A 14471-nucleotide genomic window follows, 5' to 3' on the forward strand; every position below is an offset into this window, starting at 1 on the left:
CGAATTCCATTATGAATTCAATTATTCTCGAAAGAATCCCATTTTGAGAAGAGATCAAATCAAACTTCTAGTGTTACAAAGTATGCACTGAATTATCTTTTTAATTAATACTGGGACTTCTGTGGCTCAGTCATGTCCTTGTGCCCTCCCTCGAAAGCATTTGTCAACTCCCCTTATACAAAAGGTAATGCATGTACTCAGATGAGCCAATGTTCCACTGGTTTGTTTATAGATAATACTCAATTCATCTCTTGATCCTTTTGTCCCAGGACTTTTTAAATGGATGATTTGCAGGGTTAAGTAGCAAGAGTGGCCCTTTAATGCATCATCATCATCATCATCATCATCATCATCATCAATAAATAAATTTATAGACTGATTTATGGCATAAAGCTGTAGGAAGAGATTCACAGGGTGAAAATAGAATAAAACACAGAAACACAAACTCTAAGAACAATAAAATCTATGCAACAAATTCTAACCCAATAAAGCCATCCATACAAATTCTAAAAGAAAGGAAAACATTTCATCAAATATAAAATTGATCTTCCATAAATGACTCGGTTATACCTTACAGAAAGCCTTCCTAAACAAAAATGTCTTTAGTGGGCACCTAAACACCACCATGCTAGGTGCCTGTCTAATTGAGGCTGGTAGCAGATTCCAAAGAGCTGGAACTGAGATACTAAAAGCCCAGTTTTTAACACAAGCAACATTCACTTCAGGGGCAATGTCCCATATCATGGGCAAGGCAGTCTCCTAGATACCTGGTTCCAAATTTATGGCTTTAAATGAGCTCAAGGGTAGAGCTGAGTGGAATGAACTGAGAGGCAGTGGGGATAAAATGAAGGGATTTAATAATGGATGTATGGCTCAAGACACGGGATCATAAAGTAGCTAGGACTCCTTTCTCAGGTGTAATACAAAAAGATTTCAGATGCAGTTCTACTGTGGTGGTGGAGAACTAGAAGCAAGTGAACCATTTTATCCAGAACTTCCATTGGCAAAGTGGAAGTGAGGGTGGATGTGGGCTTTCATGCTTCTCCACCTGTTTTGCAGGTTAAAAAAAATATCAGGGAAAATCTCTGTCCAAGTTTGGGGACATGTGTGGCTGATCTAAACCATTCCTTCTGATGCAAACCATTTCCTGGTCTTTCCCTGGTATACCCCTGAACCACCCTGATACCCCCCACTTCCTTGATTCCTACCAAGATCAGAGCTTGGGCATTTGCCAAGACAAGGCAAGTGAGGTCTCTGAGGCAACAGAAGAGAGGTATCAGACATCTCCCTCTCTGGTGGTGGAACTCGCTCCCTGATGTTGCAAAGAGAGATCCAATATATTTTTGGGTTCAGGACATCCAGAAGCCCCAGTTTTGCAGCATAAATTCGGTTTGTGCTTCTAAAGGACAGAGATTTGGTGGCCTTAGAGAGAGGTATGTGAACAAATTGGTTATGGTCACTTTGTGTGAAGAGGATACAAACCATAGAGGTTTCAGCTTATATGATTGCCTTCTGGAATGTTGTATCCATCCCAGACCTTTAGGGATAGGGGCAAGTATAAAACCAAACTAAACACATCAACAGGTTCAGAATCAGAAGAAATGCATAAGGGCTTCATGGTGAAACTACGTAGCAAAGAGCCCTGCACCCTTCAAACCTGTTCTTTTAGAGTAAATATTAGGACCTAAAAGATTTGTAAAACTGCATCATGACGCTTATCTCTATTCAGAATTGCATTGTCACCTCTATACAATAATGTCCAAGATGAATCAAACTGAACCCTTAAAATAAGGGCACTGGAACCTTGAAATAAGATCACAAAACATTGTAGGAATGGATGTCACACGCACAGGGCATATTTTGGAACTGGGCCAGCTCCCGGCACCCTGACAAAAGAGATACCTACTTGTGTATTAAGTTCTAGCTGACCTAAGCTGGCAGAGATGTCCTTAGTTTTATTTTTCATTTCTTATGGGTCACTTCCCACCCAATTTCTATTTGTATACAACAAGTCTCCACTTTGCCGGCTTGGAGCACCCACTACTGTCAAAGCCGCTTTGATTAATCGACCACTCCAATCCAGTGCTGTGCTCCTTTTCTTGGTGAAGATTTTGGCTCATATCTGATCTAAGGTCACCCACGCTACTTATTTTCAGGGGACTTTAATCTCCATACAGATGTGGCCTCTGACACCCACCAAAGAATTTAGTGTGCTGTACAGTCTGCTCCTGTGTTGTCAGCATTTTCCTTTGCTAGTACACATGAAAGGTCATGGTTTTGATTTAGTTAACTTCTTGGGTCTCTCATTACCAGAACTTGAGGTCGCACACCTTGATTTCAAATACACTTCTAGTTTATTGCACCCTTATGATTCCACACCGATAAATTGCTTGTAAGACGCAGGTGGTTTCCTCAGCTTGTCACTTTTCAGCATGAAGGGTAGCAAAGTGGATGGGTATTTGTTTTCCACCTATAATACAAGCACATGGTAAATATAAATAAAATCTCCACACCTTTGTCATGCTAGGAACCTCGTCCCTGTCAAACTGTTCTTTTGTCTTTAAACTCCTTCTTGATATTCTTCCACAAAGATACTGAACTTCACAGACTCTCCCAACTCACTAAGCCCTGTTTTCAGCTTACTGGAATGCAGTACAGTGGTACCTCGGGTTAAGTACTTAATTCGTTCCGGAGGTCTGTTCTTAACCTGAAACTGTTCTTAACCTGAAGCACCACTTTAGCTAATGGGGCCTCCTGCTGCTGCCACGCCGCTGGAGCCAGATTTCTGTTCTCATCCTGAAGCAAAGTTCTTAACCTGAAGCATTATTTCTGGGTTAGCGGAGTCTGTAACCTGAAGCATATATAACCCGAGGTACCACTGTAGTAGTGGCACTATAAACTTTTTGAGTGCCACTGTGCCTTATATTTAAGAGGTTAATCAAGAACACACTGTCTTCCACCCAATTTTAAGGACTTTATTCTTCAACATGCGAATTTATAGCGAGCACCTTCCACTTTCTATCCTTCCCTGATATCTCACGGAATTCACTCTCTATGATCTTCTCCATTCCTACTTCTCAGCTGCACTAGCTTGCTGAGTTGTGGCACACTGATTACAAGATGCTTTGAGGCTATTCATGAGCTGGTCTCTCCTGCAGTAAAGCTCTGCCATTCAAAGAAAGAGCTGGAAGCTTTTGTTGCTTGGGAAACGATTGGGTGTCAAATGGGCGGGAGAGGAAACCCACCAGCTTTCTTTTCTGTTCATCCTTTTTGAAACGCTCTGCCTTGGAGCACTTGACTGCAGGCTGCAAAACAGGTAGCCGACATTGGCAGCTAGCCTGTTTGCTGAACGGATGGCTTTTGGCATTCAAAGGTTGTAAGCCGTTACTCCAGATCCAGAACATGGGTGAGACAAAGGCATGAAGAGTGATTGTGCTGACTCTGGGCTTGCTCACTACAACCAAGTATCAAAGAGCGAACATGAAAAAATCATCCAACCAGGGGATACTGCAAATTATGACAGCTTGGTAGCCAAGCGCTAGCTTTTACTAGCCCACCATGACAATGAGTGACTCTAGAGCTCCCAGCTGAGCAGTGCTCATTTCATCTCCTCATTAATAACCTTCGTAAAACCTTTCTGTTTAGCAAGGCTTTTGGAATACAAATGGTTTTAAGATCCTCCATTGATTTGTGTTTTAACTTGCTATACTGAACAGTTTTTTATCCCTGGACAATGTCTACTTGTTCTAATGGCTGCCTTCCCCCTTTTCGCATTTTGTTCCTTATAGTAAGTTTGTTGTTGTTTCCTTGAGTTTTTAAAGGAGAGATAGAAATGTTTTAACTAAATGAAAAGAGAGCCAGAAATGAAATATTTCCCCATAGGGGAATTACTCTACCCCTTTAACCATTTTGCTTGCCTTTTCCTGCACCATTTCCAGCTCAAAAATATTCTTTTTGAGATGAAGCAAGCAGAACTGTTTGCGGTGTTCCAAGTGTAATTAAACCATGGATTTGTGTAGAGGCATTACAATAGCAACAGTTTTATTTTTCCTCCCTTTCCTAATGACTCCTGGCATGGGGTTTGCCTTTTCTGCATCTGCCACAGGCCGAATCAACATTGTTGTCAAGCTGTCCTCCACAGCTCCACACACTGGATTATGTTTCCATTGAGTTATCCATTACTACCCCAAGATTTTGGTCTATCGTCACCAGTTCAGAGCCTGCTAGTATGTAGCTAAAGTTGGGTTTGTTTCTTTGTGGTCCCTACTTTACTCTTACTGACACTGAATCATATTTCCCTTTGGATTGACCATTTCCCAGTTTGGAGAGATCCTTTTGGAGTGTTTTGAACTCCTTTATGTTTTTAACATCCTGAATAATTTGGTAGCATCAAACTTAGCCATCTCAATGTTCACCCCTGAATCTAGGTTATTCCCGAGCAAGTTGAAAAGCACCAGTCCCCACAACTTAGCACACTAGCACACCTCCACTGTGACAACTGTATTCCTACTCTCTGCTCCTTGTTCTTTAACCATTGATAAAGTCGAGCTGCCTTTAATGAGCGACTTTGTCAAAAAGCCTTTTGAAAGCTGGAGGATATAATGTCTGTTAGAACATTTGTATCCACATACTTGTCAACACTCTCAGTGAACTCTAAGAAGTTAATGAAATGGGGCAGAGCTTCGCAGAAGCCATGTTGATTCTTCTCCAGCAAACCTTCTTTGCTCAAGCGATCTGGCTGTGTCTTTACAGAAAATGGGGGAAAAGGTATTTGACAGGGTTTGTTTTGAGTTGGCATGGATGGGCACTTCCTGACAAGCCCAGGGTCTTAGATGGGCCCATCGCCATGCCTACCACCCCCACAATGCCCAGCACTGCTGCTACCTGCAACACCACTACATATCACCACTGTCAATCATTCACCTCCATCATTCCTACTGGGCTGGGGCTTCATCTGCACTATACAGTGGTACCTCGGGTTACAGATGCTTCAGGTTACAGGTGCTTCATGTTACAGACTCTGCTAACCCAGAAATAGTACCTCGGGTTAAGAACTTTGCTTCAGGATGAGAACAGAAATCGCGCGGTGGCAGCAGCAGCGGGAGGCCCCATTAGCTAAAGTGGTACCTCAGGTTAAGAACAGTTTCAGATTAAGAATGGACCTCCAGAACGAATTAAGTTCTTAACCCGAGGTACCACTGTACATGTAGAGTTGTATCATCCCATTTTAAACAGCTCTGGCTTCTCCCAAAGTACCCTGGGTGCTACGAGTTGTTAGCTGACTTCTGTTCCTCCCCACAGAGCTATAATCCCCAGAGTTCTTTGGGAAGAGGGATTGACTGCTGAACCACTTTGAGAACGGCTGTTCTGTGATGGGAATTGGGGTGTGTGTGTGTGTGTCTCCTAACAACTCTCAGCAGGCTTAACAAACTACCTCTCCCAGGATTCTCTGGGGGACACCACGACCACTTAAGTGGTATGATACTGCTTTAAGTGTATAGTGCAGATACTGCTCAGATTGGTAGAGTGGGATGAATTTCTCCAGCCTTCCCCTCGCATGTTTCCTTGTACTCTTGTCAACTGAATGCCCCCTTAGGACACACCACATGCCATACCGCATATAAGACCCAGCCAATGACATCTTGTTTTCTCCCTTTTGGCACATCTGCAGTTCTCCATTTGTTAGTTTCTCCAACCGGCTCTCTCCCCCTCCCCACATTACTCTCTGCAGACAGTTGTTTTGAAGTGCCTCTGACTTATGGGAGACCGCAGCTGTCATCTTCCAGCATTCAGCTCTGTGGTGAAGCACAATGCTCCCATTGCTGTAATTTATCTGCACTTTAGCTTTCAATGTGAGTTGTTTCAATTTCATACAATACCTGCCGTAAATTTACCCGGTGCTCAGTGATCATAGTATATATCCGTGTTGATACCAAAATGCATGTGTAGGTATGGTTGGTGCTGGCAGGAGGTGGGGGAGAGCTATTGTCCAAGCGGTGAATCAGTTGAATGGCACATATCTCATAGCCAGGCCTAAGCTTTTCAGTGACCTCTGCAAGCAAACCAAGAACAATGGCTTTACTCAAATTTTGCTTTCAAGGCCTTTCTGAGAGGAGAATAGGAGCAATCAAGAGACTATTTGATCTCACTGCAGAAAAAATAAAAATAAATGATGGTCCAACCAAACTTATCGATAAGCTCCCCAGTCTCTGAGCAGTGAGAGATCTTGAGGGTTACAAGCGCTTTTCCAGGATCCAGTTCCCTCGGAATGAAGATCAAGGGTTTCTTTAGGGAATATGGGGTATATGGGGTGTTATGGTAGTACCTCTGGCGGGAGACACACCATGCTCCTTCTGGGGTAGTTTGTCCACCTTTGGTCCCCACCCTACACTCAGCTCTCACCTGTGGCTCCTAGAAGCTGCCAGCATACAACAGCGAACAAACCCCAGGAAACTGCTTTTACTGGCTGGCTAAATCAGGTGAGGGTAGCCAATGGGTCTCAAACCCTTGGTGGTTTAGGGACTTCCCCTGCATACAAAGACAGGCTCTGGCAGATTGAGTGGATGAGACCAATCGTAGGTTCAATGGTCAAGAAGGAGGTTTCTGCACATGATTTAGAGGGAGGTGAGGGGCAGATGGGGCTTGTCAGCCTGGTAGGGTAGCCCATCTAGGAGAAGGAAGACTTTGATCCTAAACCTCTGCCCAGGACCTCCACACACACAGTCCAGGATTGTGTACCAGAGAGGTTACTTCGGTGCTGCTAACACACCAGTTTGACTTCAACTCCAGAGGTACATTCCATTGTCTCTTGAGACAGATGGATGCCAACAACAGTATACCACTTGACCATAATGCGAATGGCATTAACAACCCCCATAGATCTTGCTTCCCTTTCAGGTAACCATGAGAGCTCCCAATTCCAGTGCAGAGCAAACACATCTCTCTCTGTACCTTCAGCCTGCTTTAAGGACCACACCTAGCAGCAACGCTGGCTATTTATTGTTCTTCTACGTAGGATCCCACAGACTCCAGCCAAGTGAGGACAGTGGGGAGTAGTGACTCCCATCTTTCTTGGAGAGCACCAGCACTTAGTTCATTCTTTGATATGCTGATGAGCACTTAACTGGCCAGCCAAGCCATTACCTGGAGGAAGGAACTGGTTTGACAAGCTTCTCCTTTTACACTCTACCCTCTGATACAGGATCACAAGGTCTGGATCCAGGATTTCATCCAGACTGACACCCCCACCCCGTATCACAAGCACACTAAGACCCAGTTCGTATGTTAGAAGCTGTGGTTCATATGAGAAGTAAAATACAATTTTAGAGAAGTCAGTGAAAGAAGATATACAGCCCAGTTTGTTCAAGTTGCCACAGTGGTGCCATGCTATTTCCTGCCTTGTGTGTTACGCTGCTTAGCAAGCAGGCCGCTATCATAACATCACGACAAGCACAAATATAGATGTATGGATAATCTCTAACAAGGAAATCAGTTCCACTTAAATAGGATATTCCAAAACTGATACATGATACTGTGTAAGATCTTCTAATCTAGGCAGCACTAATGTTTCATTGTAATTATATTTTCATACCCTTTTTGAGTATCTGGAGGTCCTCATGGATTTTGAGGGTCATTAGGACCAGAGGCTCTCAATGTTTCTTTTTCTTTAAGTACAGGCGTCCCCCCACTTATGTGAGGGTTACATCCCGGGCCCCTGTGTGCATAAGCGGAATTGTGTAAAGCCTCTAAATACCTATTTTTCTCTGCTCTCCAGCTGTCTCTCCAGTCCAGACCAAAATATATAGAATTTAAGGTCTGGAGATTGCTGGAGGCAGTGCAGCTGCTCCTACATTATCTCACATGTCAGCAGTTTAGCAGGGAGGCTGAGCAGCCCAAACAAACCCCACTGCGCCTCTGGTCTCCTTGGGGCTTCCTCCACCCTCAGTGACGTCCTCTCGGGGCTCGGGGAGAGTCTCCGCATGAGCCATGAGGACTCTCCAGCTCTCTCCCACCACTTCCTGACATGATTCTATTTATTTTTTCCCCAGGGCCACATATATGTGGTCATGTGTGAGAATGTGCATAAATGGGGGTGGGGTGGTGGCTAATATTGTTATATGTTCCTCACTTTCCTCAGTGGTGGCATCCCAGGGACACTCTAATAAGTTTAGTTGCCTTTGGAATGCTGCAAACTTCATTGGGTTGTAGCAACATCTAAAGGTAAAGCCGCCCAGAGTGGCTGGGGAAACTCAGCCAGATGGGCGGGGTATAAATAATAAATTATTATAATATTATTAAAGGGACCCCTGACAGTTAAGTCCAGTCACGAACAACTCTGGGGTTGCGGCGCTCATCTCACTTTCTTCAAGCATAATTTTTATTAAGTTGCATAGTACAAAATACAAAATACAGAAAAAGATTCAATTCTCATTTTCACAGACTTTTGGTATGACTTCCTTCAGCCTTTCCACAAATCATCCGTTATAATCTTTATGAAGGTTCGCATTTCCTGTTTTATATTGCCATTATTCATCACAGTTCTTACAATTCTCTTTAGACAATAACCTTTTCTTTTTACAGAGCTCCTTTAAAGCCCACTAGTGTTATCTGTCCGTCACTTAGATTTTCCAGATATTTCGTAAAGCTTTCCCAATCCTTAATGAACCTCTGGTCTTTTGAGTATCTAATTTTCCCTGTCATCTTATCCATCTCCGCATAATCTAACAGTTTTGCTCTCCATTCCTCAATAGTCGGTAAGCCCTCTGATTTCCAGTTTTGAGCTAGTAAAACTCTTGCTGCTGTTGGCGCTCATCTCACTTTCAGGCCAAGAGAGCCAGTGTTTGTTCGCGGGCAGTTTTTCCAGGTCATGTGGCCAGCATGACTAAGCCGCTTCTGGCAAAACCAGAGCAGTGCACGGAAATGCTGTTTACCTTTCCGCTGGAGTGGTACCTATTTATCTACTTGCACTTTTTGGCATGCTTTTGAACTGCTAGGTTGGAAGGAGCTGGGACTGAGCAACGGGAGCTCACCCCGTTGCAGGGATTCAAACCACTGACCAGCAAGCCCAAGGCTCAGTGGTTTAGAGCACAGCGCCACCTACTTAATATAAACAGATCTTTGTCTACTGGAAGCAAGCGGAATCCTAAAAGCAGGCAGCAACCTTGAAGGTGTGGCACCTAAAGCGAGCTCACTGCTATAAAACTCCCTGTCTCTAATTCTCTCTTGGAAGTCGACATGCAACCTCCTTCAGACTTTCTCTGCCCCATCCACTAAACTGGAAGGTGCCACTTTTCCAAATTCCAATGATGATAGAGTGGCCACTTCCGCATCAATCACCCTCTCCCACAAATTGAAATGCTTCGCCAAAATAGAGGACAAAAGAGGACACAGGTTTTCATAAAATTTGTATATGCTTGTGTATGTCTTGATTAAAATTTCAAAGCAATTACTGTAATTTAAATAGAAACACATTACATCACTCCATACTGGGGAATAATGTGAGCAGATGGCCTTGTTTCCGTTAAGTCCACTTTCTAGGTGTTGATGGGGGAACTTCCAAGCTCCCCCCCCCCTTATGGTTATTGACCTTTAAACCAGATTTGCCTTGGTCAACCCTTCAAATAAAGAACTCTTTCAAACAGAGGATTGTTCACTTCAAGGTAGGAGTCCCTAACTGGGAATTATAGCCTAAAAACTTGAAAGAAGAACTCTTACCTTTCAGGAATCAAGGAAACATCTCCTACCATTAGCTCCTATTGAGGAAACATCAGCCAGTCATCCTTGACTATGAGAAAGCCATCTGCCCAACAGAATAGTCTCCAGTCTCCATAACAACATCCATTCTTGATAGTCATGTTGTTGTTGCTGTTTGCACAATTTTAATCTTCCGTTTATTAACGCTTGATAGTGTTCGCTGGAAGATTTTAGGGATTGATCTTTCGGAACAGAGAAGGATGCAGCCGTGATCTCTTCTTATTCATTTCTCAACTTACAATGAGTGCCTCTGTTTCCCAATGGAGCCCTTTTATTGCTATTACTTAGGTATCAGGCCCTTCCATGAAAACACACAGCCTGCCAATAAACATAATACAGGGGCTGTGAGAGACACTTTTATGCTGTGATCAACGTTTTTCCAACTTCCTGTAAAATGCATTATGCATCTCGCAGCTGTAGCATATTTTGTTTAAAAGTACAGTGGGGGCAGGGGAGGGTGGAATAAAATCTTACATTTTTAAAAAATACATTATTCAGCGTGAAAACGGAAGACTACATTTCCCCTTGCGTAGCTTTCAGCCCACCAACCTTGGTCTGCATGCCAGTTAACAGATCACACCTTATTACAGATATGGAAGTTATAGAGGCAGAGGATCCCAGTGGCTTGGCCTTGGATCTCTGTTTAAATCCCAGAATGGCACGACCTTGCATTATTTTGGGCAAGTTGTTTCCCTCCCCTGCCATACGATTAATATTAGTGTTATAGTAAAGGTAAAGGGACCCCTGACCATTAGGTCCAGTCATGACCGACTCTGGGGTTGCAGCGCTCATCTCGCTTTATTGGCCGAGGGAGCCGGCGTACAGCTTCCGAGTCATGTGGCCAACATGACTAAGCCGCTTCTGGCGAACCAGAGCAGTGCACGGAAACGCCGTTTACCTTCCCGCCGGAGTGGTACCTATTTATCTACTTGCACTTTGATGTGCTTTCGAACTGCTAGGTTGGCAGGAGCAGGGACCGAGCAACAGGAGCTCACCCCATCGCGGGGATTCGAACCACCGACCTTCTGATCGGCAAGCCCTAGGCTCTGTGGTTTAACCCACAGCGCCACCCGCACTAATAAGTTAAGATAATGTTTTAGATTGTGGGGGGAATCCCCCCCCTAGAAATTAATAACCCAAGAAATTAATAAATGATAGGAGTTTATTATTTGGGACGTGAAAAGAGAAATACCAACTGCAGAAGCGTTCCTGAGCTAGCTTATGCAAAAACAACCTGACCAAGTTAGGGCCATTAAGAAACAATACAGAGGCATTGGCAATACATTGGGCTCATGCTGTCTAGTCACGGGACAAGCAGAAATGTAGATAAGCCCAGTGCATGTACATTCCACTACTCTGGATTCCTATACATGCCTATGTAGAAGTAAGTTCCATTGATTTCATTGAATCTTGTTCCCAGGTAAGTCTGAGCAGGCTTTCAGGCTTTCAGTGCTTATTACGCACTCCTATGAATGGATATTCAGAAATAAGTACTTTGGAGTTCACTTTCAGCTGAGTGGGTATAGGGATGCAGCCTTAAGTACTTAGCTCTCATTACGGTTTCCTTTGGTGAGCAGACAGTTAGGGGGCCTTGACATTTTGTTCTGTGTAATGAAAGGCAAGAATAAAAACCCAACAAAGGACATTGCCACAGTTATCCAGCGGTGCACTTACCCGAACAAGTCCAGGATGCTAGCAAGACTAACTAGCAACACATTTGGAAGGAGGCTGCAGTAATAGAGAACTTCCTTGCACGTAAGATAGGAAGTGCTTCTATTTGACGCCCCCGCGACAAAACAAAAGCAAGCAGTGCTTTTGGCTTAACCTAGCCAGACATCAGTTTAATATGATGTTTTATAATACATTCCTACCACTGAACTCAGTGGGACTTACTTCTGAGGAGATGTATGGCTGTTCAATGGTGTGAGATTAGGGACGGGGGTTGTGCCATGAATTCCAATCACATTGCTCCTATGAATGGTTTTGTTGGTTGTCAAAAAGAGATCTGAGAGTGTCAGCGTGGGCGTGGCTATAATAAGATTGCTTAGAATTTGACACTAAATTGATTTTTTTGGGGGGGGGGTTCACCTTTGTTGTTGTTTAGTCGTTTAGTTGTGCCCGACTCTTCGTGACCCCATGGACCAGAGCATGCCAGGCACATCTGTCTTCTACTGCCTCCCGCAGTTTGGTCAGACTCATGCTGGTAGCTTCGAGAACACTGGGGGTTTCACCTACTCTGTGCCTACTCCAACAGAGATCCAGAGAGTCCCAAATGTTGGATGGTTTCCTCTGGAAGCGAATAACAAAGTTCTTTACCAACACCTTTTCATCCCATTCTTGCTGTTCTGATTTTGACTATGTATTCCCACCCCACCCCAGTTTGGTTTAAATAACTGGATTGTATTGATTAAAGTAAAGGTAAAGGTACCCCTGCCCGTACGGGCCAGTCTTGACAGACTCTGGGGTTGTGCGCCCATCTCACTCTATAGCCCGGGGGCCAGCGCAGTCCGCAGACACTTCTGGGTCACGTGGCCAGCATGACAAGCTGCATCTGGCGAGCCAGCGCAGCACACGGAACACCGTTTACCTTCCCGCCAGTAAGTGGTCCCTATTTATCTACTTGCACCCGGGGGTGCTTTCAAACTGCTAGGTTGGCAGGCGCTGGGACCAAGCAATGGGAGCACACCCCACCGCGGGGATTCGAACCGCCGACCTTTTGATCGGCAAGCCCTAGGCGCTGAGGCTTTTACCCACAGTGCCACCCATGGTGGGTTAAATCCAACAGTCACTGAGCAGACATCATTCTGCTCATGCTGTGACATTTTTCCTTTCCCTGCATCCCCCCTACCTCCCAAAATCTTATCCGGAGTGTTGCGGGAAGCTGCAGAGCAGATCGGAGGTGTGTGGCTTGGGGCAGGAGGTAGTTGAATGAGCCGAAGTAGTTCTGTTTCCACAGTGACTTCACGGGACCCCACTCAGTGTGTTGCACTGCATTTTCCATGTAAACTGCTTTGATAATTGGTCACAGAGGTGAAAAGTAGCGTATAACTTCTCCAAATAAATAAGCAAACCAACTGCAGTTGGCTCAGCAGAACGTCCCTTTGTCGTCAACAGGCCACCACCAAGTTAAGCAAGGGACCTGCGAAGTGGTGGCAGTGCATCGGTGCTGCAACAAGAACAGGATTGAAGAGCGGTCGCAGACGGTCAAGTGCTCCTGCTTCCCGGGTCAGGTGGCTGGCACAACAAGAGCGCAGCCCTCCTGCGTCGAAGGTAAGCAGCTTCGGCCCCATTTGTCACACCGGCTTAGAACCCCCCCCAAAAAAATGTCCTTGATGGTTTTGATTTCCTGCTGTCTGGAAAAATAATAATAATCCTCCCCTTTGTTAAATTTGGACACATTTCTCTTTGTTAATGATAATGAGTATGTGCCTGAATCATGGTGCAATTAATCTCCTTAATTTATGTACTCGCCCGTTTGGTGCCAGGAAGATTTCTTGGTCGGTTTTATTCCCTTTCTTGTAGTTTTGAACTGAAGATTGTAAAGCAGAACTGGAACCGAGGGAATTCAGTTCTCGCTTTGTTGTTCTACCAGGGAGAGGCAGGTGATCCTCATGACACAGGTTTTCTTGTGCCAAGCAAGGGCAGATCAACCCAAAGGTTAACTACACTATGAGGGTAGTCTCAACCAAAATCAGGGCTATAGTTCAATTATCAGTGAGCTGTGCTGTGTGGTGAGTGGGCCTATCCTTGCCCTTATGCTGGAATTTTCCTGAACTCATTTTCCCTTGCCACTAATAATAAAAAATACTTGTGCTTTTTAGAATATGAGAAAGAGAACTCTCAAGCTATAAATAGTATTCCATTTTGGGGGCATTAGCAGACCTGTTTTGAAGAAGGGTTAATTCACCCTGTGAATTTGTAAATTCTCAGCCACGCTCCTGACATCACACACTCCAGCGCCACATTCACACCATACTTTTAAAGTGCTGTGATGTGACTTTAAAAGGCCACGACTCTCCCTCCAAAGAATCCTGGGAACTGTAGTTTTTTTAAGGGTCTGAGAATTGTTGGGAGACCCCTATTTCCCTCCCAGAACTACAATTCCCAGAGAGGTTTAACAGTCAATCCATCATCACAGGGAGCCCTGGGAGCTGTACCTCTGCGAATTGCCCCTCTCAGTCCAGGACCTTGTTCCCTTAGAACTAATTTATGCCGTCATGCTACGTGCGAAACTGGCATTTCTGTCTCAGCACAGCTACATGAGGAAATATGGCACTGGGAGAGATGGAGGGACCCCAAAAGTTGTTCCATGTAAGATCCCAGGGCACATTTCATTAAATCTCAAAGCCACGTGCGAAGCTTTTAAAAACACACACAAACGAACAGATGTTATGATGAACATATAAATAAACAACAGCAGCAATTGTGACAAGAATGGGAGAATGAAAGCCTCTGAAAAGATCAGATACCTAAAGGCAAATGAGGAAAAAAGACACAATTTTGCTTGCCTGGGTACAGATGTCATTATTGCTAATAACGGAATATATGCAAGCCTGGTTATAATTGCTGGTAATCATCAGAGTAGTGCTTGGGCAGGTAAACATCCTGATATCATAACTATTATTAGAATTGCTGCACCGGTTCTATCCATGGCCCCTTTGATGAAAACATGAAGGTGTTCGCTTCCTTGGGTTAAATGCATGTTTATGGCTGAAATT

The 14471-nt window shown here is 44.4% G+C and overlaps 1 protein-coding gene across 1 annotated transcript in view; it reads left to right on the plus strand.

Moving 5' to 3' along the window:
* LOC114591851 (uncharacterized) overlaps window positions 1-14471 on the plus strand; it is a 141645-nt gene that overhangs the window by 108695 nt on the left and 18479 nt on the right. Inside the window, exon 4 of the mRNA XM_077925055.1 lies at window positions 12868-13023. Within this exon, the coding sequence (XP_077781181.1) occupies window positions 12868-13023 (156 nt within the window). The remainder of the gene's footprint in view (window positions 1-12867; window positions 13024-14471) is intronic.

Source organism: Podarcis muralis, chromosome 2 (assembly GCF_964188315.1).
Source record: "Podarcis muralis chromosome 2, rPodMur119.hap1.1, whole genome shotgun sequence".
Lineage (NCBI taxonomy): Eukaryota > Metazoa > Chordata > Lepidosauria > Squamata > Lacertidae > Podarcis > Podarcis muralis.